The sequence below is a fragment of the Dipodomys spectabilis genome, unplaced genomic scaffold, assembly GCF_019054845.1.
Source record: "Dipodomys spectabilis isolate Male_0828 unplaced genomic scaffold, ASM1905484v1 ptg000081l, whole genome shotgun sequence".
NCBI classification, from domain to species: domain Eukaryota; kingdom Metazoa; phylum Chordata; class Mammalia; order Rodentia; family Heteromyidae; genus Dipodomys; species Dipodomys spectabilis.
The window spans coordinates 25,629,784-25,651,703 of NW_024870758.1; the positions used below are offsets into that span (position 1 = coordinate 25,629,784).

Genomic DNA, 21,920 nt, shown 5'->3' on the forward strand with positions numbered 1-21,920 from the left:
AGGTAGTAAAAGACACCTTTCCTACTATTGATTGATTTTTTTTTTTTCCTTACTTGTATACTGTAAGGATCAGTTAGGGCCAGATAATTTATTTACTTATTTATTTTTTGGCTACTCCTGGGGCTTCTTTTGCTCAAGGCTAGCACCCATCCTACCACTTGAGACACAGCACCACTTCCAGCTTTTTCTGTTTATGTGGTAGTGAGGAATCTAACACAGGGCTTCATGCATGCTAGACAAGCATTCTACCTCTAAGACACAAGGCCAGATAATTTTAAGTCACACACACACACACACACACACACACACACACACACACACACGCGCCTTTGTCTAGTTTTCTTGATTGAAACAAAAAAATTAGGAAATACCATAGAGGACATAAAAATTCCATTCCTGATGTAGTTCTGTGAGCATACTCTTCCAACTCTTGGAACAGATTTAGTTACTATCTTATCTTTTGTTTGCCTCCTGTTTGTTACTCATCCATTTTTTGAAATTTTATAATGCTCTCAGATCTTGTGAGAATGCCTATGAAAATATTATGGGTGGTAATGTGACTGTTAGTTACCATTCGTAATTTAAAAACTTAATTGTTATAGCATTTATTTAACTGCTATAATCAAGAATTTTTAGTAATATAAAAACATGAGGCATGAGAAAATAGAAGACACTATGAAGAGAAATGTACGCATCTAATTCATGTAATTCGAATTCCTTTCTACATTACTTCTATAATAACATAAGATTGTGGTATACAGAGAGGTTAGTTACATAATTAAGGTGATAAGTACATTTCTTTTTGGAAAGTGTTACTCCTTCCCTCAATTTCTTTCCCCTTCCCCCTCCACACACCCCTCCAAGTTGTAAAGTTCATTTCCAGCAGTGTCTAGTGAGTATAGCAGTTTTATGCCTTAAGTGCTAAGAGAATAAATCTTCAATGGTGGTAAAAGTTCCAAGTGGAGTTCTTTTACTCTACCACTTCCATATTAGTATCATCTCAGAGCTAATTTACTTTGCATTATTACTTGCTGTGCATTTGAATTATTCAAATGTGTTTCAAATTAGTTTGAATCCAACTGTTTAAGCAAAAACGCAGAAGAAACTTTTAAGTCAGTGTCTATATAAATACTATAAGAATAGTATTTATTGACTCTTCTTACTGAATTCTTTATTCCCAAATTATGTAATTATCTGTGATCATTTTTTTTTAAACACAAACTTGTTGATCACTGTTGTGGGACAGTAGCAGTACTTTGTATACTAGAGATACAAAAAAGAATAAGATTTACTATATATCCTCTTTAATATTTTGTATTAATAAACTGACTTTGAAGAGACCTCTTCAGAGGTGGCATATATATTCATTTTTAAACATCATATTCTAGATAATAACATTAGTCATTGTCAATTGCAAAGATTTTTTTTCTGGACCTAGGTCTTAGTTTTTACAGGTATAATGTGTTATTGTAATTTGTTAAGGAATGTATAATTTATTATATTGGTAAATTAGGCTTCTATTAAGCTGTTTAATAGATGCTTGTCCCACCTTTCACATTACAAATATTTACTACATGTACTTTTTATTCCAAATTAGTTTTTTATTCTAAAAGTCAGTGCTGTATGCTGCTGAAATGTTCAGTTTGACAGGCCACAGGAAAGGTACTTCATGAATTTAAGCTAACATCAATAATAGGAAGAGTATATATAGTTAAAGTTAATTATTAGGGCTTGTTTTTTAAATAGATAATTGATGCCTGTTGTTTTCTCTTTTCCTTGAAATTTTTTTAACATGAATTGTAAGATTTTGTTAACCAAAAATCAAAATGCCTTGGAGGTTTTTTTATTGTAATAAATATATATATACATATGTATTTTTAAACCAAATTTATTTATGCCACCTAATTTGTTATAGGAGAGACATTCAGTATAAAGTAAAATGATAGTTTTTCTTGCTTTTGTATTAGGATAGCTTGATGATAGTTCTATAAACTTTAGTTTCCTCACATGTAAATTGATATTTTATTATTACCAGTAATAACATGCCTTTTGATTGTTGAGATGATTAGGCATGACAATTCCTATACAATATTTAATTAATAAACAAAATTAAAAGTGTTTAAAAGTGACATTCAGTAAATTTATTTCACTTTATTTTTGCCTAAATAGATTTGACTTTTGAGATAAAAGTTTAAAGCTTATAATTTGCATATTTATTTGTATAGGAAATGTATATCAGTCCCTTATTCTTTTCATCTGCCTGCCTATTACCATGCTAAAATGATTGAACTGGAGTCTTTATTCTCTAGGACTTTTTCTTTACTTTATATGGAACTATCAAGAAGCACAAAAATTGTTTTAGTTTGAATACTACAATGGGATCTAAAGTTACTTGATCATTTTATGTATGCTGACTGAATAGCCACCTGAGAGAACTGTCACTCTTAAGTTGGTATCAAACCAGTGGCCCACAGGCAGTAGTCTTTGAGCTCATTAGCAGTCCCCTGAGGAATTTAGTTTTAAATTTACTGTTGTTTTGTGACATATGAATCTAAAAACATCTGTCATGAATGTTCATAAACATTCTTCTGACTTTTAGCACTGTTCAATCTAGCAGTACTCTGCTTTAACAGTGTCAATTTGGATATTGCAAAGATCATTCAGCAGGATAAAATTAAGCATGTAGCAGATGTATTTAGGGGAAATACTCATGATGGGGAAAGAGTAAAGCCTTCAGACAACTGGGGACGTAGAAAAGAAGGGTAAAATTGGATAGGGAAAACCTAATTGTAAGCTATAATCCTAGGTACTCAGGACGCTGAGATCTGAGGATCACAGTTCAAAGCCACTTGAGGCAGGAAAGCCCTTAAGGTTCTTTATCTCTAATTAACTATCCAAAAGCTGGAAATGGAACTGGTCTCAAAGTGGTGTAGAGCACCTTAAATGTGCCTTGAGCACATTTAAGAGCAAGGATGGCACCCAGGCACTGTGTTCAAGCCCCAGGACTAGCACCAAAAAAACAAAAGTAACAACAAAAAAAACTACTGTAGGGATCATTCAGGTAGAGTTGATTCCCAGAGGTGTCTTTTGGTAGCAAAGGGTTCTAATACCATTGTTGTATCTAATCATTGGCTTAGAGCAAACCAAAGGAAGCATGACTTGGTATGAGTCCCAGGGCATCCAAAGTTTTGGAAATGAAAGTCAATTTTATTCTCCACAGCAGGTTTTATAGAAATGGGCTCCATGACTTCAACAATTAATAGCAATAAGAATTACATAGAAACATATATATTTAATATTACCACCAACTGTGATATATTATTTATGACCAAACAGAAATTGAAATGTTAAATAACTTGTCCTAGGTTACTTAGGTAGCAAGTGATAGAACTAGAATTCTAACTTGTGTCTCAGAAACTTAAACTTCTTTACCATATTGACTGAAATGTATACACTAAAATACTTCACTAAACTTCTTTTTACAAGTTAAATTCATTTCACAGTGTTTTGTGGATCTAAAAATGCCTAATTACCTTTTTGCCATACTAGTTTCTGAAAATCGATTTGTTTTCATTAAAGCATATATGTTCAAAACTTGTTTGAAACTCTTTGAATTTTGATGCATGTCTTCACTTGTCAAAAAAGTATGTTATTCTACTTTTACTCCATCCCTCTTTTCTCCCAGTATATTGAAATTGTAGTGCAGATCTCTAGCTACAGTAAGCAATTCTCCAAGGATGAAGAAAGAAAATGTACATACACATAGGAATTTCTTTTCCAGAGCTAAAATTGACATTTTATAAATAATTTCCATGTTGCAAACTTGAGACTAAGAAATCACAGCAATTCAGTGATATGCATTTGGCATGAGTCAGTTTTAGTTTTTAGTGCTTTCCATTGGAAATGGCATAAAAAGTAAGAAATCTCTGAATTTTTTATGCTGTGGGCTTATAAGAGACATAAGATGTTTTTTCTGATAGATGTGTGGCAGTGCATGGAAGCAGAAGTAATGAAATGGTCACAAAGCTCAAGAGTACTTCCCAGGTCACATGCACTCTTAATTTTTAAAGAATCTAGAGACAACCTGAACAATGATGATAACAGGTCATTTCTAGGTGATAAAGAGTGTTTGCTATGGGATGTTGCTTTTCTCTCCACACTTCTTTTTGTAGTGATTTGATGATTCGTTTTAATTTATGGTAGGTTTCTATGTTTTTAAGTATGTAGTCTAGTTGTTAACTGAATTTTCTTTTTCTTTCTTTTGTTTTTTACTTTCCAGCACTGATTTTTGAGGTCTTAAAAAAATCTTAAGACATTAGTCTTACCTCAGATATTTCCCATATTTATTGAATTCAATATAAGTACAATTGAAAATGCCATGTCAGGGCGGCAAGGAAGAAGACAGACAGACAGACAGACACACACACACACACACACACACACACACACACACACATATTTAACACTAATCACTGCCAGAAGTATGCATTTTTTTTCTTAAAATACTTTGTGTTCATCTAATTTGCAGAGTAATGCTTTAAGAAGTAGCTTTCTGAATATAAATTGGTGTGTCTGTGTTTTAACCTGGGCTTTGAGAAGTGCTGAAGGCTTCAGGGCATAATTAAGAGGGGGGAAAGTATTGAAAAATTAGGTGGGAGAAGATATTTCTGAAATTCCTGTCTCATTTTTTCTCCAAACTTTAGTCATTTTGGTCTTTCTATATTAACCATGGATCTACATAGGATATTTCAGCTGTAGTAAAGATCTCTGTGTTAAACCAATTCATATTTCACAACTAGTTAATGTAAACTGCTCCCTAAATCTTCCTTTTCCCAGTCTCTTAATTTCTATACTAGTTTTCTCAATATACATTAGACATCATGGATTAGACTGAATTTTAAAATGGATAATAAAGACCAGTTATTTTATTCAAGAAAAAAAAGTGGCTTTCTTTAAAAGTAATTATGGATTAGTGCTTTGGAAATTTAGTCTAGTCTTTCAGTGACCCAGCAGTTGATAAGAAAATAAGAACTTAAAAATAGCATATTGGATGAACCATACTATATTCATGAAAGAAGCCAAAAAATATAATTTAGACTGAATTTGAACATAATTCAAATTTTTTTGTCCTAACCAAGGATTCATCCTTAAAATGAAATGATAGGTCATTTGACCCTTGGCCATGCTTGGAATAAACATGGAACTTAGTATTGTTTTTAAAACTATTTTGCTTTTATAAGCTAAGACAGATGTACAAAAAAGATGTAGTTTTTATTTTGTATTGGCAGCTTCCAAATATTTAGTATCTATTTCCAAGAGTTGCAATTAGTAAAGCAACCATGGTACTGAAATCTGCACATCCCACAAGCTAATTATATTTGCAAGGTCAGAGTGAATACATATTTTCAGAAAAATAAAGGGTTATATAAATATGTGTCTTCTACTTGGCTGTTATATCACAGTTTGTTGATCTGGAGTATAATGTGTACAATTCACAAATTTGTCTGATAACAGAAAGTGGTGTGTGATTGTGTTTATTTTACTAACCAGTATATTCACAGCAATCACTTCCAAATATCTCTCCAGTAAAGATGTGTTAATTACAAAACAGACAAGGTCTTCTATTATATTAAAGCTACTAACAAGAAGACAGCAGGAATCACACATGTAAATAGCATCATCAACCCCTATTTTAGTCCTCTGTTTTGATCTGTGAGTTGCGCATAGACCAAAGGTGCTATTAAAGACTGAGTGTATGAAATAGGCAGCATTATATGAACAAAATTTATTCAACAAGAAAACAGACCTTTAACATGAATTTAACAAGCCTGAGAAATTATAAACTATCATATGCTGCAGATTCATGCAGTGATAATAAACAAAAAAGGAAAGTAAGAGGTTTCCCTAAGCTAGCCAAACTGCTAATGGTTTTGTTATAAGCTGTCTACTGTTGCAGTGACCTCTGAAAAGTCTCAAGGCACTTGTACCAGAAAAAATTAAATGGTCAGGCTGGTGAGCAAATTCAGTGTTGTTTTTAGGACTTCAACATGGGAAGGAATTTTACAAGTATAACATCATATTCTAGACATTATTCTTCCTATTTCAGCTTGGTGGTTTTTGTTATTACATAATAAGGAAGTGATTTTTGTGCAGCCATTTTTGGTTAAACAATTGGAAGTTTACAAGACAAATGGAATGGGTGTAATAGATATGTAGTTCAAAAAGAAATATTTAGAAAATTCTGATATCTCCCAAGATGGATTGTTTTTCCTGTGACTTCCCTAATACTTTAATTCTTGGGGTTCTTTGTTTAGTATATTCTCAGATTTGTAATCAACCATTGAGTGACCACTTTGCTGTCATTTCGTTGCATCATGCTGTAAATACACAAACATGGGGAAACATCTTCAGCTCATGAACACCTCCAGTTCTCGCTAGGGCTTTTTCTTGACTCTAACTGTGGCATAATTAACACCTTCTTCACCCATTGCTCATTAGGACACTGGACATTAATGAGTCTATTTTGATAGGTTGCTCTAAAGGAGGGAGGATCGATCCTACTTATTCTCACAGCAGAAAAAGCAATTATAAAATTGTACAAAAATTAAAATGTAGACTATTGCCATATTTATTTTTTATTGCATGCTAAGTCTAATTTTGGTCTGCAGGTTGTTGAACATGTTAGTTTCCTTAAGACAGTTACTATAGTGATGGCAGCAAATTCCTTTAATCTTAGTGTGAAGTAATCATTTCTATTGGGTATCATTGCTACTCACAAATTGTCAATTTAAATGGGTCATTTCACATATGCTGTAACTTATTAGTTGGACAATTGTTTCCTTAATTTTTCCTCTTAATTTCTTAATAAAATTAATTTTTATTTTCAAAAAACAGACCATGATACCTTCTTGGTATTTTCACTTATTTTTTGTGGTGTTTCACACCTGCTCACATTATTTTTCAGAAATAAAAGAGACTTTTACATGTAAAATAGCTGTCTGGTATTTTAGTTTGAAAAGTTAGCATTTCATTGTGATATATATTGAGATTTCCATAATGTTGTGCTAGTTTTTTTTCCCTGCAAATGAATTTACTGAGATCTTAAAATGGAGCCATAAAATAATATGATCAAAGTGATAGTTTGCTTCTTAATATTTCCCAATAATGAGTGGCAGTTTTAAAGTATTACTTGTTTAACATGTGCATCAATCTATTGAAATGGTTACTTTCTAACCATCATTGCATAAAAATGAAAAAGTTTCTTTGAACTATCAAAGCATTAATGTTCTAAAGATGTTTGGTTTTATTTTGAGTCAAGGGGAATCTTTAGGAAATTTTGAACTATTAGAATTAAAAACAGTAGGCTAAGCTAGGCACTGGTGGCTCATGCCTGCAATCCTAGCTACTGAGGAGGCTGAGATCTGAGGATTACGGTTCAAAGCCAGCCTGGGCAGGAAAGTCCGTGACACTCTTATCTCCAATTCACCACCAGAAACTGGAAGTGGCATTGTGGCTGAAGTGGTAGAGCACTTGCCTTGAGCTGAAGAACTGAGGGACAGTGCCCAGGCCCAGAGTTCAAGCCTCACGACCAACCAAAAAAACAAAACAATACAAAACAAAAAACCCAGTAGGCTTGTATAGAAACTTCAGATTGATTTTTCTCTAATGTTCTGAATGTGTTAATTCTTTTCCTTATAAATGTAATATTTGAGCATTTCCTGGAAGTATTGTTTGAAGAGTGGTTTTTCTTTTTCTTATTGGTATATAACATGTAAAAATTCTTTAAACAGATTTTTAGTTTTTGTTACATTTCATTTGGCTAAACCTGAAATAAATGCAATTTTCATCTATCTCAGTAAAGCTCTTAATTGTACAAATGAGAACATATCTAGTTGATAACAACTGTTGGCAAATCTCAGTTCATACTTTACATAGACTTTTCAATTAATTTTAAAATACTACATTAACTTATTGTAAGACTGTTTTATCTGATTGATATATTGAAGTAAATTCCCATAAAAAGGCAATCTATCTTGAAGCTGCTTGATTTTACCTAAAACGTCCCAATAGTTAAAATCTTTTAACAATTTTTTTTTCAAATCTATGATAAGGGACACAAACACATTAGCAAAAGGATAATGAATAGTATGTGTGTGGTTCTTGTTGATTTCTTAATGTGTAAAAGCTAGCAGATTACATCATGTAAGAATTTGAAGTTTTTCTATATAGAAAAAAGATACCTATTTTTTTGTTTGGTTTCTTGTTTTTTTTACTATAAACTTGTGGTATCATTGTATACGATTCTCTTGGCTTAAAGCTGGGTGACCTTGGTTTCCCTATATTGTGCTTCCCATACTTTGCAGTGGCTTGTATAAGACCATCAGACAAGGTATAAAATCTCTCATAGTTACAAGAAGTAAAAGGTATCTGACTAGTAGAGAACACATGGACAAGTGACTTGCTGGCAATAATTTTGTTGTCATTTCAAGTACTATGGTGGTGTAATTGATGTGACAGGACTGGGCTTTAAATGTAGTCCCTTAGCTTGTGCTCACTTTCAGTTTTAGTTTCTCTGTCATTCATTTTGACTAGGTAAAATTTAGGTGACAAACATGCACACAAATGAACGGTGTTTGGTGTAAGTTTAATATTGACGTGTTTTAATAATAAAGATGCAAAGATAGTATTTTTCTTTACTGCAATGAAAATTGCAATAATTGGTGTCACCTTACATTACAAGATAGAGGGTGGTGTGCTGATGGCACAATCAGCAGGAGATTCTTTTTTATTAATATTATAATTAAATGATTTTCTGGAAAGAGGCCAGAAACAGATGCAAGTTGATCATGCTTTGTCCAGTGTTTCTTGGCATTATTGCTTGTTTTCTTAAAAAGAATTGATTTGACACATTGTTTTTACAGGTTGTTATTGATGCCTTCAGATTGATCAATGCTAATATGATGGTCTTAGGACATGAACCAAGACAAACAACTTCAAATCTGGGTCACTTAAACAAGCCATCTATCCAGGTAATGGCTATATTTGATAACACATTCTATATTACATTACTTGATAGTTATTTTCACATGCCATGCACTGTGGCTCACTACTACTCAGGAGGCTGAGATCTGAGTATTGAGGTTCGAAGTCAGCCCATGCAGATAAATCTTCTGAGAGTCTTATCTCCAGCTAACCAGCAAAAAGCCAGAATAGGGATGCAGATCAAGTGGTAGAGTACCAACTTTGAGCAGAAAAAAAAACAACAAAACATGATTTTATGAAGCACTGAAGCACTGAGTTCAAGCCCCCACACACAAACAAGAGATGTAATTATTAGCATTTTAATTTGTTTGCATTTTTTGTTTGTTTAAAAATAGAATTTTAGGAAGTGTCACTGTGGCTCAAAGTGGTAGAGTGTTAACCTTGAGCAAAAAGAACTCAGGGACAGCTCCCATGCCCTAAGTTCAAGCCCCATGACCAACAAACGAAAGGATGGAAGGAAGGGAGAGGGGGGGAAAAGAAGAAAAGAAGGAAGGATTTGTTATAATCTTAGCTATTTCGGAAGCTAAAAAATTGAGTGTAAGCCAGACCTGACCAGCAGAACGTAACTTCATTCCAATTAAAAAAAGAAAAAAGATTATTGGAAAAGTCAGATTTGCTCATATATAGGTCAGTTTTCTATAAGTCAGTTTTAGTAGTCATTGCACTTTCCTACTATATTTTGAGGACACCCTTTTAGGAGCATAGGACAGGCAGTCCTTATTTTGAGAGACGTTTCATGTGGTTAGTATTTGTAGAGTAAAGGAGCTTCAAGTAGAAGGCATTGGCTATCATCATTAATTAGTTCATAGACATTTCTCACAGTGGAAAATAATGGGAAAACTAATAGACATTTTAAGAGGCTCTTTAAAACAATTTCTAGATAATACTTAAATTTCCTATCTTTTTTGTTTAATACCCACTATTAAGGTAATTCCTGTGAAGTATAAATTACTTTTTGAGGAGGATTTAACTCATTTTATCTAATGTTAATTAATGTTATCAGAGTTATTGGTGCTTAAATACTTACTATCCTCTTGAGTGATTAATGTTTTCTTGGTATTATTCACATGCCTCATTGTTTTAATACAAATCTTCATTGTCTACAAAAATTATATTAAATGTGTCATAGTCTGTGTCTATATAAGTAATTATTTCTCTAAAGATTAATTAATAGAACAAAAATAACATGTTTGGTTAAATAGAACACACAAGACAAACACATTATAGTAGCTATTGCTTTTCTTCCTGTGAACCCATGCTTTGCCATAAAGTTCTCTTTGGGGAATTGTGGCTTTGACAGTTAACTATGGTTAAGTTTGGTTATACTTTGGTAACTTTATACTTTTAAACACTTAATTTTGCAGCAGTCACTCATCCAAAAATGTTCCTTAAAGTGAAATATACTTTTTAAAGGATTGAGATGTTTTGCTTTTGAAATAAGTATTTTTATCTTCAGAGAAAACTGCAAAGTATAATGAGTATTAAATAACTACCTTTGGTTTTGATTGGGCACAGACAAGCCTGTACTTGTATGTTCCAAGAGAATATATTATTGGACCTGTTTAACCTGTGATAATGACCTTTCTTATAAACCCCCATAGCACCATACTGCTTCATTATTTTTTGCAAAAGGTTAAGTAGCAGCTCAATCTAGAATCATTGTGATTACTGCATGATATATTTCTGCCAGAAAATTTTACTAATTGCAAATCAACAGCCACCTGTTGAAGATTTTTTAATGAAAATAGTGCTCTTTTATTTTAAAATTGAGTATGATTTATGTTAAAGTCTGTATGTTTCTGTATTCATCCATTCATGCTATTTAATCTTACCTTCTAACATCTTATAATTCAAAATGGACCTTAGGAAGCAGGTACTAAACCTAAGCTAAATTTCTATGTATGTAACAAATACAGCATCATTATTTTTCCTGTCATTTTAATTTGTTTTGCCTTCCAATTAGAATCTGTAAATATATTTATTTCACAGTTTATATAGCGCCCATCAGAATGACATGTATCTGGGTGCTTTACAGTTTTAAGACAATTTCAGTACTAAACCACACAAATGAGATCAAGCCAAAACGTCAGAACAAAGTCACACCTCAGAATACTTTGTTTTGTTTTAAGAAGCTAGAAAGGCAGCAACCCAGAAGGGCCTGAAATGAATGGTAGTACCCACAACAGACTTTTAATGTAAATGTTTGCCGGATCCCTAACTTACAGATTAGAAGTCCTTGCCTTTTTTGAAGGGAAAGTTAAGCCTTCAGAGGGAATCTGCTCCCAAGCTATCTTTCAAATACTAGTTATAGAAGTCTGATAGCAGCCAGAGGCTCCATGTGCTGGTGATTACTAATAATTTTCAAACATCATTTTTTTACTATAAACAATGCCTGTGTATTTTTACAAGATGTTGCTATTGTTTACTTCTGAAGGTAGAATTGTGGATTTTTTTCTTTTTTCTTTCCTATCCATATTTCTTAAGGTTTGTACAGTGAAACATGATATTGTTTCAAGCACTAATGGTAATGTTAAGTTCTAATAGACAAATTTGTTTTCAATTCCATGTTTTCTATTTAAAAATTCAATATTCCTGACAGAGAGGGAAAAGTATAATGCCTAAACAGTACTGTAGGCTTCTATATTAATATGTGACACTTAATGTTATTGTATATTTGGAATATATGACAGTTATATTAAATGTTTAGAATTGAGAATAAGTAGTAACTCATTTTTAAAAACAGTCTCACTGAAAACTGTTCATGACATTTTAGATTAAGTAAATATTGATGCATAAATGCTTGTGCTAGGGCCTTGAGCCTATGTTGTAGAGTAATGTTAATAATTATTAAGTGTGTAAGTAGCTAAAGCAATTGCATAGGAACTATTTCACCTATTTTGTAAATGAAGCAGCTGAGACTCAGAAGTTGAATTATTCAAACTATTCCCTAGCTACTGAGGAGACTGAGATCTGAGGGGCAGTGGCTCAAGTGATAGAAGTGATAGCCTTGAGCAAAAAACAAAGTCAAGAACAGCACCCAGCCCCTAAGGTCAAGCCCCAGGACTGACAAACACAAAAATTAATTTTGGTATAAATAACATGGCTATGGTTCCAAAAGGTGCAGTAGGTTATTTAATAAAATTTCTCTACTGTTGCCTTCCACATCTCAGTTCTCCACTCTAAAGGGACTCCAAAAAAATACTTTTTTATTTCTTTTCAGAGTTTTTCTATTTATATATAGAAAGTCTCAGTTTAGATTTAATGGATATCACTTTTTTCATCTTCCCATTTTAATGTAAAATAGTTTAAGACAAGGCAATTTATCTATGTATCTAAGCATGCCTTTTTAACTAGATGTAATGTTTTAAACCTATCAAGAATGTAAGAATAAATAGTTTTATCGTAAGTAAACCAGCTATGTGCAGTTCTCCTCCTGCAAGAAACTGAAAAGCTCTGGATCAGTTTGTTTATGATCTGTGATGAATGCATTAGGGATACATAGTAGGTGAGTTAGTAACACTGTATGACAGCTTGAGTGCAACTATTTAAACTTACACTTGTTTTATCAGCCAATGTTAACTACAGTATTTTATGGCACATTTGTATAGCAGACATCAGAAAGATAATAATGGATTGTCACAGTACATATAATATCTAAAATACTTTAGTACTTACAAGTCTTTTAAAGAAACTATTTTCTTTTTATGCAAATCCTTAAAATGTATAGACTTAATCCAAGAAAGAATTTACTTACATGTAACATAGCATGTTAGAAAGAACTGGGGCTGTGGAATTAGAATGACCTAGGTTCAAGCTCTGTATTTTGCTAGATAAAGTTGGGACAAAGACAAAGATTGTTTCATATTTTCTTTGTCATAATACAGATAGAACCAACCTTGTCTTGAGAATCAGAAGATGTGATGTGTAAAGCAGATGTTAGGTGTTCATTAAATGTTCACTTCCTTTCCCCTCTTTTTGTCTCTTAGCACCTTAAGACCTGCACAGTAAAAATCCTGTATTTTGATTAGCTTTGCCATGAATTAATGACAGTTGATCCCCATTCCCTTTTCGTTTTTCATACTTGATAAAGAAAAAAAATGTTTCTAAGTTGCTCTGTTTTCATACCTTACTAGGCTGATTGAGCTTTTTAGGTCCTTCAGACTACTATTTTGAACCATAGTTGAATTCCTGTTGCTAATGCTAGGTCCTTGGGCAGTTGTGAATTGATTCCAGTACACCGGGGTTATTGTTTTTTATGTTTTTTTTTTTAAATGAAGCCATGTCATTAGCATAAATTTTTATTATGATTAGTCTTGGAGATAGAGTGTAGCGAAAGAAATTCTATTTAGTGAGATTCACATTATACTAGAAGAGAATATGTGTTAGATACAGTAAATAATAAATTTCACATTGTTAATTTGGAAATGTGCCTATACACAATTATTTGAATCACTCAAAATTGAGTTAAGAAAAAGGAAACCCCAGATTCATGTGGGTGAAGAAACAAGTGCATTATTATAATGTTCTTAAACTTTTGAAATACCAAAGGACCCTCTAAATATCAGAAAATCAGACATAATTATGATGAACCCATATCTGATTTCTGACTCTAAGAAAGGCTACTGAAACTGTTGAATTTGTTAGGCTCTATAACATGTTGTTTTTTTGTTTGTTTTTGTTGGTCACGGGGCCTGAACTCTAGGCTCTTCGGCTCAAGGCTAGTGCTCTACCACTTGAATCACAGCGCCACTTCTGACTTTTTTTGATTATGTGGTGTTGAGGAATCGAACTCAGGGCCTCATTCATGCAAGGCAAGCACTCTACCACTGAGCCACCTTCCCAGTCCTTTAACATGTTTTGAAAAGAATGTGTCACTCATTATTTTAAACTTTCCTTTAAACTTGTAACAGAGATAAAAAAAGTTTTAATTTAATTTGAATTCAGGATACAATGCCCTCTTTAAAATGTGATAAAAGTATTGTGTATAATATATGTCAACAGTTTCAAACATTTATATGTTAGTACATAAAAATATTACTTTATTCTTTTTAAATTATTTATATAGGCATTAATTCATGGATTAAACAGACATTATTATTCCATCACAATTAATTATCGGAAAAATGAACTGGAACAGAAGGTAAGTTTAAATTTTTATCATAGAAAATAATATTTTTCAAACTGCTTAAACTAGTAGTTGTTTGCCATAACTGTAACATAAAGAAAAGAACATTTTATTTAAAGATATATTTTCTCTTAGTAGTAGGTTTTAAGGTTGGAAATCAAATGTTCATCTTTGTTTTATGATAAAGTATAAAAGTATTTTTCTGTGGTTTTCTGATTAACTATAGCTTTTCAAATTTGATAAGAATAAGATAAAATTTTAATTATATAGTACTTTTCTTTGACAGAATGGGGAGCAATACAGGTCCTGGTGTTTGATCTCAGGGTCTAGGCGCTATCCCTGAGCTTTTTTTTTTTGCTCAATGTTATGAATCTGCTTGAGTGAGTCCTAGCTCTCCCCCTCACCTCCCTTTTGGTGGCTAATTGGAGATAGAGTTTCATGGATTTTCCTAATTGGAACTAGCCTCGAACCACAATCTATGATTATAGGCAGGAGCCACTGGTGACTGGCTGTATAGTTCTTATTGTAACTTAAGGAAAATAAAAATGAAACTGTTTATAGAATTTTTTTAAATAGGCAGATATGTATTTGACATTGACATTAGTTGAGAGAAAAACTATACTAGCAATAATCATAAAATAAGATATAGAAGAATACAAATCTATCAAAATGTTAAAATATTTTTAAAAGTTATAGTTGAAAATTCTTGGTATGAAAACAGACACAAATCTAACGTGAACATCTAAAAACTCAAAACTATAAACCAAAAATGAGGCAATCGCTATTACAATTAGTTATCTATTCAAGTAGCCTTTTGTATATCACTTAGGAAAAATTGTTTAATTTTTTTCTTTAAGGAAACTGAATTTACTATTAATAAGCAGTAAGTTTTGCTTGCTACATACACATTGAAGTATACAAGTGATAAGTATTGAGTAGTAAATAAGAATGGTCTTATTTACTAGTTGAAACTGTTTCTCATAAAGGTGGCTTGGAGAGGATTTGGGTACATATGATGAGTGGGAAGCAAAGTAAGTTGGGCAGCCCATCCATACCTTCCAACTCTCAGCCAGATAACTTTCATATTTAATTCCAGATATATATGGGTGAAACACGTGCTATAACAGGTAGTCTTTGAAAAGAAATAATTTTCCTTTTTATTTTAGATTTGATCAACTATTTTGAAAGGTCAAATACACCCATAAAGTCCCCTGAAGAATCTAGGTATTTGTGCACAGCAATGATCTAGAGGAAACCAGCTGTTTGCTCATGTTTACTTCTGCTGTGATTAATTTATTTTATTGTTTGAAATACCTTTTCAGCCTTTATTTTTATTTCTATGGAATAATTACAAGCTTTTAAAAAGATCACTGCAGCCAAGCACAGGTAGCTCACACTTGTAATCTTAACTACTCAGGAGACTGAGATATGAAGATCACAGACAAAGCCATACTGGGAAAGACAGTCCATGAACCTCTATCTCCAATTGAAGTAGAGCTGTGGTTCACATAGTAGAGCACTAGCCTTGAACAAAAAAGCTGAAATTGGATTTACATTATAAGATTTTTCCAGAGAATTTTTTAACATAATATTCTTGTCTTGGGAACTATGGTGGAACTTTTTTTGTTTTTTAAATGTGTGTACATATGTTGGTGTTCTGGGGTTTGAACTTAGGGCCTGAACTTTTATGCTTAAGTCTAGAGCTCTACCACTTGAACCACAACTCCTTTTCCAGCTTTTTGGTATTTAATTGGAGATAAGAGTCTATGGTCTTTCCTACCAGGCTAGCGTTGAACAGCAATTTTCAGATCTTGGCCTCCTGAATAGTTAGGATTACAGGCATGAGTCATAGGCACCTGGCTAAAGGTAGAACATTTATCTTGAAAAGCTTCAAAGGCTTTACATGAAGCCTCATCACAGTATTTTCCAACATAATATAAACATTGTACAATAAAAACTACAAACTTCTAAACAAGTGGGATTGTTTTCTAAACTGAACTAATCTATAGAAGTTATGTTTCAGCTCCTCCTGGTTAAGTGATACCAGTTAAAATTTGCTTGTTATCCTGGTGTTTGTGTCTGTGGAGTTGGGGATTGAACCCAGGATTCATATTGTGCATATGTGCATATGAAGCAAATACTATATTACTGAGCTGTAACAACCCCTAAAGTATTCTGATGACACCAATAATCTTTCTGTAGCCACTATTTTTTGACATTCCATACTTGTTTCAGTTTAAAAAAAAAAAACAAATTCTTCAGTGATAGACCTTAATTGAAAACAATGTGTGTTATGAGACGTTAAGAAAAACTATCTTAAAAATGCAAACTTGAAAGCCAGTGATTGTTCATGCCCATAATCCCACCACTTGAGTTCCAGGCTATCTTGGGCTACATAGCAAGATTTCTACCCCTGACTTCCCATGTGTGTACATGTACACATATATATATGAGTCCATTTTGAAAAATACTGAGTTCAGGTGTTCAATATCAGGATCACTAATACAGAGTCCAAACAAAGTTTTTAGTGTAATTATAAACTGGATTTATATCATTTACTCCCCAGCTTCATGGCCTTTTATTCTGATAACATAGAAAGTTTTTAACTTTTCAAATTATAGATAAAATATGAAACATTTGAAGAAAAAATTGAGATTATCAATTTGTAGGTACATAAACTGAGACCGACAAAACCAGTTAATAAATAGGGCATTACCTCCTTGACATTCAAAACCTGACTATATGAAAAATTAGCAGACCTGTATGTAATATAAAACAGATTAATAAATCTGTTATTTTTTTTGCCTATGATTAATATAGACTGATGATCTTAAAAGAGAAGTCCCTGCCCTCTTGGCTTCTTTTTAGCAGGAGAGAAATACACTAAACAAGAAAACAAAACTTTCAGGTGTTCATACACATTATAACAGTAATGCTAGGCCCTGTTGGTAGTTTTAGCTACTCAGGAAGCTGAGATCGAAGGATTGCAGTTCAAAGCCAAGAGACTCTAATCTCCAATTAAACACTAAGCCAAAAGTAGAGCTGTGCCTCAAGCGGTAAAGTTCTAATCCTGAGCAAAAAAGTCAGGGACAGTGCCCAGGCCGAGTTCAAGTCCTAGGATCAGCACAAAAAACATAGTAAGATAGGAATCTTTGCTTAAGATAATGTGGGGTGGCCTTTTTAGATAGTGTAATTAGGGAAGGGATCTATCTCTAAGGAAAAGAGGAAAATAAGTCATACAGAATTAGAATAGTCTTCTAGATAGGATAGCAAAGGGAAGAAAGGCCATGGAATTGGAGCACATCTGAGATTACATAATTTAGAAGACTCTAATTAGGATTTATTTAAATTACTAAAGTTAAATTTAATACTTAAGTTTTTCGGTGTGACTTGTTTTTGGTAATATCCTTTTCTCAAGGGAATTTTCCTAAGCTAAGAAAGTAATTACTTTTTGTTTATATTTTTAGATGTTGCTAAATTTGCATAAGAAGAGTTGGATGGAAGGTTTGACACTTCAGGACTACAGTGAACATTGTAAACACAATGAATCAGTGGTAAAAGAGATGCTAGAATTAGCTAAGAATTACAATAAGGTAAAACAATTTTTGGATTGTATGTTAGATGTCAAACAAATGTGTATTGTCATTAAAAATAGAGAAACCTGCTTTGTAGATTAAATAGTAAATATTTGCTTTATAGGTCAACTAGTCTCATAAATGCCGTGTGCAAAAGCAGCCATCAACAATATATAAATAAATAAAATGGTATGTTCTGTTAAAATAGATAGCTGGCCGGATTTGGCCCATGGGATGTAGTTTGCCAATTTGTACCATGTAATGTCATTAGTTGAATGTTTGAAATCTTCTCATTAATTCAGAGAGTTTTTCTTACAAAGGAAAGAGAGGAAGAAGATGTAGACAGTTGCAACAGCATTTGTTATTTGCTACATGTAATTTATGGACTTTCCTATTTTCCATGTAATAAATATTGAAAATCTACTCTGGTGCCAGGCACCAGAGATATGATAAAAAGCAAGAAAGGAAAAGTCCTTATTAGAGAGCTTACTTTCTTTAAAGAAAAGAAAGCTAAGTAAACATAATGCATTGTGCTATGAGAAAATAATAAATAATAAATAAATAAAGATAATATAAAAAAGTAACTAAAGAGACTCTAGTTACTTCGTATGTGAACATTTAAGAAGTTGTACGATGCAAAACCTCCTGAAAATGTTTATTGTATGCTAAAATATACATGTCCATAATATTTTCTCATAATTTTATATTCTTTTACAACTCTGAAATTAAGAAAATAGGAATGGGAAGTTGGTTCAGTGGTAGAGTGCTTGCCTTGCATGCATGAGGCCCAGGGTTTTGATTCCTCAGCACTACATAAGCAGAAAAAAGCTGGAAGTAAAGTTGTGGCTCAAGTGGTAAAGCACTAGCCTTGAGCTGAAGAGCTCAGGGACAGTGCCCAGGCCCAGAGTTCAGCCCCCACAACCGACAAAAAGGAAAAAGAAAAGAAAAAGAAATTAAGAAAATACTTGAGGGGCTGGGGAGGTGGCTCAGTGGTAGGGTTCAATTCCCAGCACCACATAAGCAAAAAGAAAAAAGCCGGAAGTGGCGCTGTGGTTCAAGTGGCAGAGCGCTAGCCTTGAACTAAAAGAGCTGAGGAACAGCGCCCAGGCCCAGAGTTCAGGCCCCACGACTGGACCCAAAAAAAAAGAAAATACTTGAGACCAGGCACTGATGGCTCATGCCTATAATCCTAGCTACTCAGGAGGCTGAGACCAGAGGATCATGGTTCGAAGCCAGCCTGAGTATGAAAAGTGTGAGATTCTTATCTCCATTTAACTACCTCCAAACTGGAAGTGGAGCTGTTGTTCTAAGTGGTAGAATGTTAGCCTTTACGAAAAGGAGCTCAGGACCTAGGCCCCAAAACAAAAACCTTGAGATTTTACTAAACGGTATCTTCCATGTTGTATTAACCAGTGCTACCATCATAAATTACCATAAACTAGTGGCTTGTAACAACAAAAATATATTCTCTTATGGTTCTGGAGGCTAAAAGGCTGAAACCAAGATGTTTGCAGGGCCTTGCTCCCTCTGAAGCTTGTAGGAAATGATCTTTCTCTTTTCTAGTTTCTAGTGATCCTAGGCAAACTTCAACTTTAGCAGTTGTGATCCCAGTGCTTAATCAAATGGAATTATAGCATATCTTACTGAGACATCATTCAGCACATAACATAGTTCTCAACTTTTTAGACCCATATCTACATTGAAAAAAATAAGCCAGGCATTGGTGGCTCATGCCTATAATCCTAGCTACTCAGGAAGCTGCAAACATTGCAAGCCCAGGAGAAAAGTCTGTGAGACTTTTACCTCAAATTAAATCACAGATAAACGGGAAGTGGTGCGTGTCAGATAGCAAGTTCAAGTCTGGGTCTTTGGGGAAAGAAAAACAAAAATTTAAAACAGTGATTATTATATGTAATACATTTGTTTTACTCCATTTCAGTTGCACACATACATATATACACATATATACATATTTACACACTGTAGTGTGTAAGAATTCTGAACTCAGAAGTAGAGAGTACAAAATTGTGGTTACCAGGTAGTTGAAGGAATAGGGGGAAAAGAGACAATACAGTATATCAAGTAACATTTAAGCTGGAATATCAGGAGTTATTTTATATTGGAAGCATGATATGTTCAAAATTTGTCTTTAGAAAGCTATTTTACAACAGTATGGAAGGGATGCTAAAAGAGGAAATTTGAGTGGGAGATTGTACTGAAGAAGAGTTTGTATTAAATGTCTAAATTACTCTAATGGCAATGGGAATGAAGATATCAGGCAAATAAACTGATTACAGAATCAAAGGTGAATTCAAGATTTCCTACCTAGGTGATAAGAAATGCATGAGTGCCATTAACTTTTCCAATTTAGGTAAAATAGAAGGTTAACTATTTTAAACAAGCAGTTAAAAATGTGAGATTAGCCAGGCATTAGTGGCTCACACCAATAATCCTAACTACTCAGGAGGCTAAGATCTATGGTTTTCATGGTTCAATGCTAGATGGTCAGGAAAGTCCATGAGACTCTTATCTCCAATAAACTGTCCCCCAAAAAGTTTTGGCTTAAGGTATACAATGTTACTTGCCTTGAGCAAAAGATCAGGGACAGTGCCCGTGCCTTGAGTTCAAGCCCCAGAACTGGCGCGTGTGTGCATGCACGCGCGCGCACACACACACACACAAAGTAGTAGGAGACTAAAAGTAACCCAAGAATTCATTATTCTGATGTCATCGTTAGGATTGATGTTGATTGTTGCACGATTTATTTATTTTAAATGTTGCTGAAAGCTGCCTGGGGCCAGTGGCTCATGCTTGTATTCCTAGATACATGGGAGACTGTATTCCTAGATACATGAGCCTGGCAGGAAAATTCAGGAGATCTATTCTCAGTGAAGAGCTGAACTAAGAAGAACTACTGAGAAGTCTTAACACAGATGTCTAGAGCTCAGGTACAAACCTGGTCAGGAACTAAGACCCCCATCTCAAAAATTACCAACAAAAAATAAGGCTTGGAGACTTGGCTCAGTGATTGGAGCTCCTGTCTAGCAAATAGGAGGACCAGACTTCAAACTCAAGTACTGCCACATATATGTGTGTATAACATATACTATATATCATATATAATACATTAGGTATGCAACAACATAGACTATATCATACGTTGTAATGTGTTATATATGGCAATATGCAACATGTTATATATAACATGCATGTGTATATTATATGTGTAAAAATATAGCAACAAGTCTTTTGAGAGAATTAAGCTTTGAAATAAATTAATAGGCTCATTAAAACTAAATTCTAGCAGTTAGCTTTGGTTTTGAGGAGCATACCCTAGTTTATATATAGTATTTCAACTAGGAATTCCTCCTGGCACAAAGTGATAGGTAAATCATTTATCTTTCTAGTAACATTGTCACGCTGTTGAGCTTCTTTTATCATTTAACCTTGTATTTTATAAAGTTACAGTTATTGGTAGCAGAAGGTAGGAATGGATTTTACTTCGCTATGTCATTACATATTTAAGTAAATTTGTATTGGTACTACTGCCAGGAAATAACCTATTTATGGTTACTGCTGCCTGTCCACAGAATTTTTCCTATTTTACAGTTTTAGAAAATCTCTGTAGTACTCAGAAACTTGTAAATTTGGTTTAAAAATGAAAACAATGTGTAAGCTATGATATGGAAGAATCCAAATTTAGGACTGTTCTTCCCTGTATGATTGAAAAATGCAGTGGGTTTTTTTAAAGTAATATTTGAAAATGAAATGTCCATACTACCATTTTTTAATTGGTTGGGGTTTAAATTGATGTAATTACTGTTAGGTGTCGGTCAAGTTCTAACATAAAAAGAAGGTTAGAAAACAATTAAATTTTCAACTTCAAGACTGAATTTCACATAGAAATTTTGCTTGATTATTACTCATTTGAACAACACCCACAACCCTGATTATTCCAACCTCCTAATTAAATTTTGATATTTTATTACATATTTGTAAATGAATTTACATGTGAAAAATGAATTGTAAAAGAGCATATTAGGAATAACAAAACTGTCTGATGCCAGTGGCTCACACCTGTATTCCTAGCTATTTGGGAAGCTGCGATCTGTCAATTGTGGTTCAAAGTCAGCCCAGGCAGAAAAGTCTATGACATTCTCATCTCCAATTAACTACCA

At 33.3% G+C, this 21,920-nt stretch overlaps 1 protein-coding gene across 1 annotated transcript in view; it reads left to right on the plus strand.

Annotated features, from left to right (window-relative positions):
* The window catches only part of Psmd14 (proteasome 26S subunit, non-ATPase 14), a 95,395-nt gene that overhangs the window by 64,009 nt on the left and 9,466 nt on the right, over positions 1-21,920 (plus strand). The window contains exons 8-10 of the mRNA XM_042683499.1: positions 8,922-9,029; positions 14,108-14,182; positions 17,635-17,760. Coding sequence (XP_042539433.1) covers positions 8,922-9,029; positions 14,108-14,182; positions 17,635-17,760 — 309 coding nt within the window. The remainder of the gene's footprint in view (positions 1-8,921; positions 9,030-14,107; positions 14,183-17,634; positions 17,761-21,920) is intronic.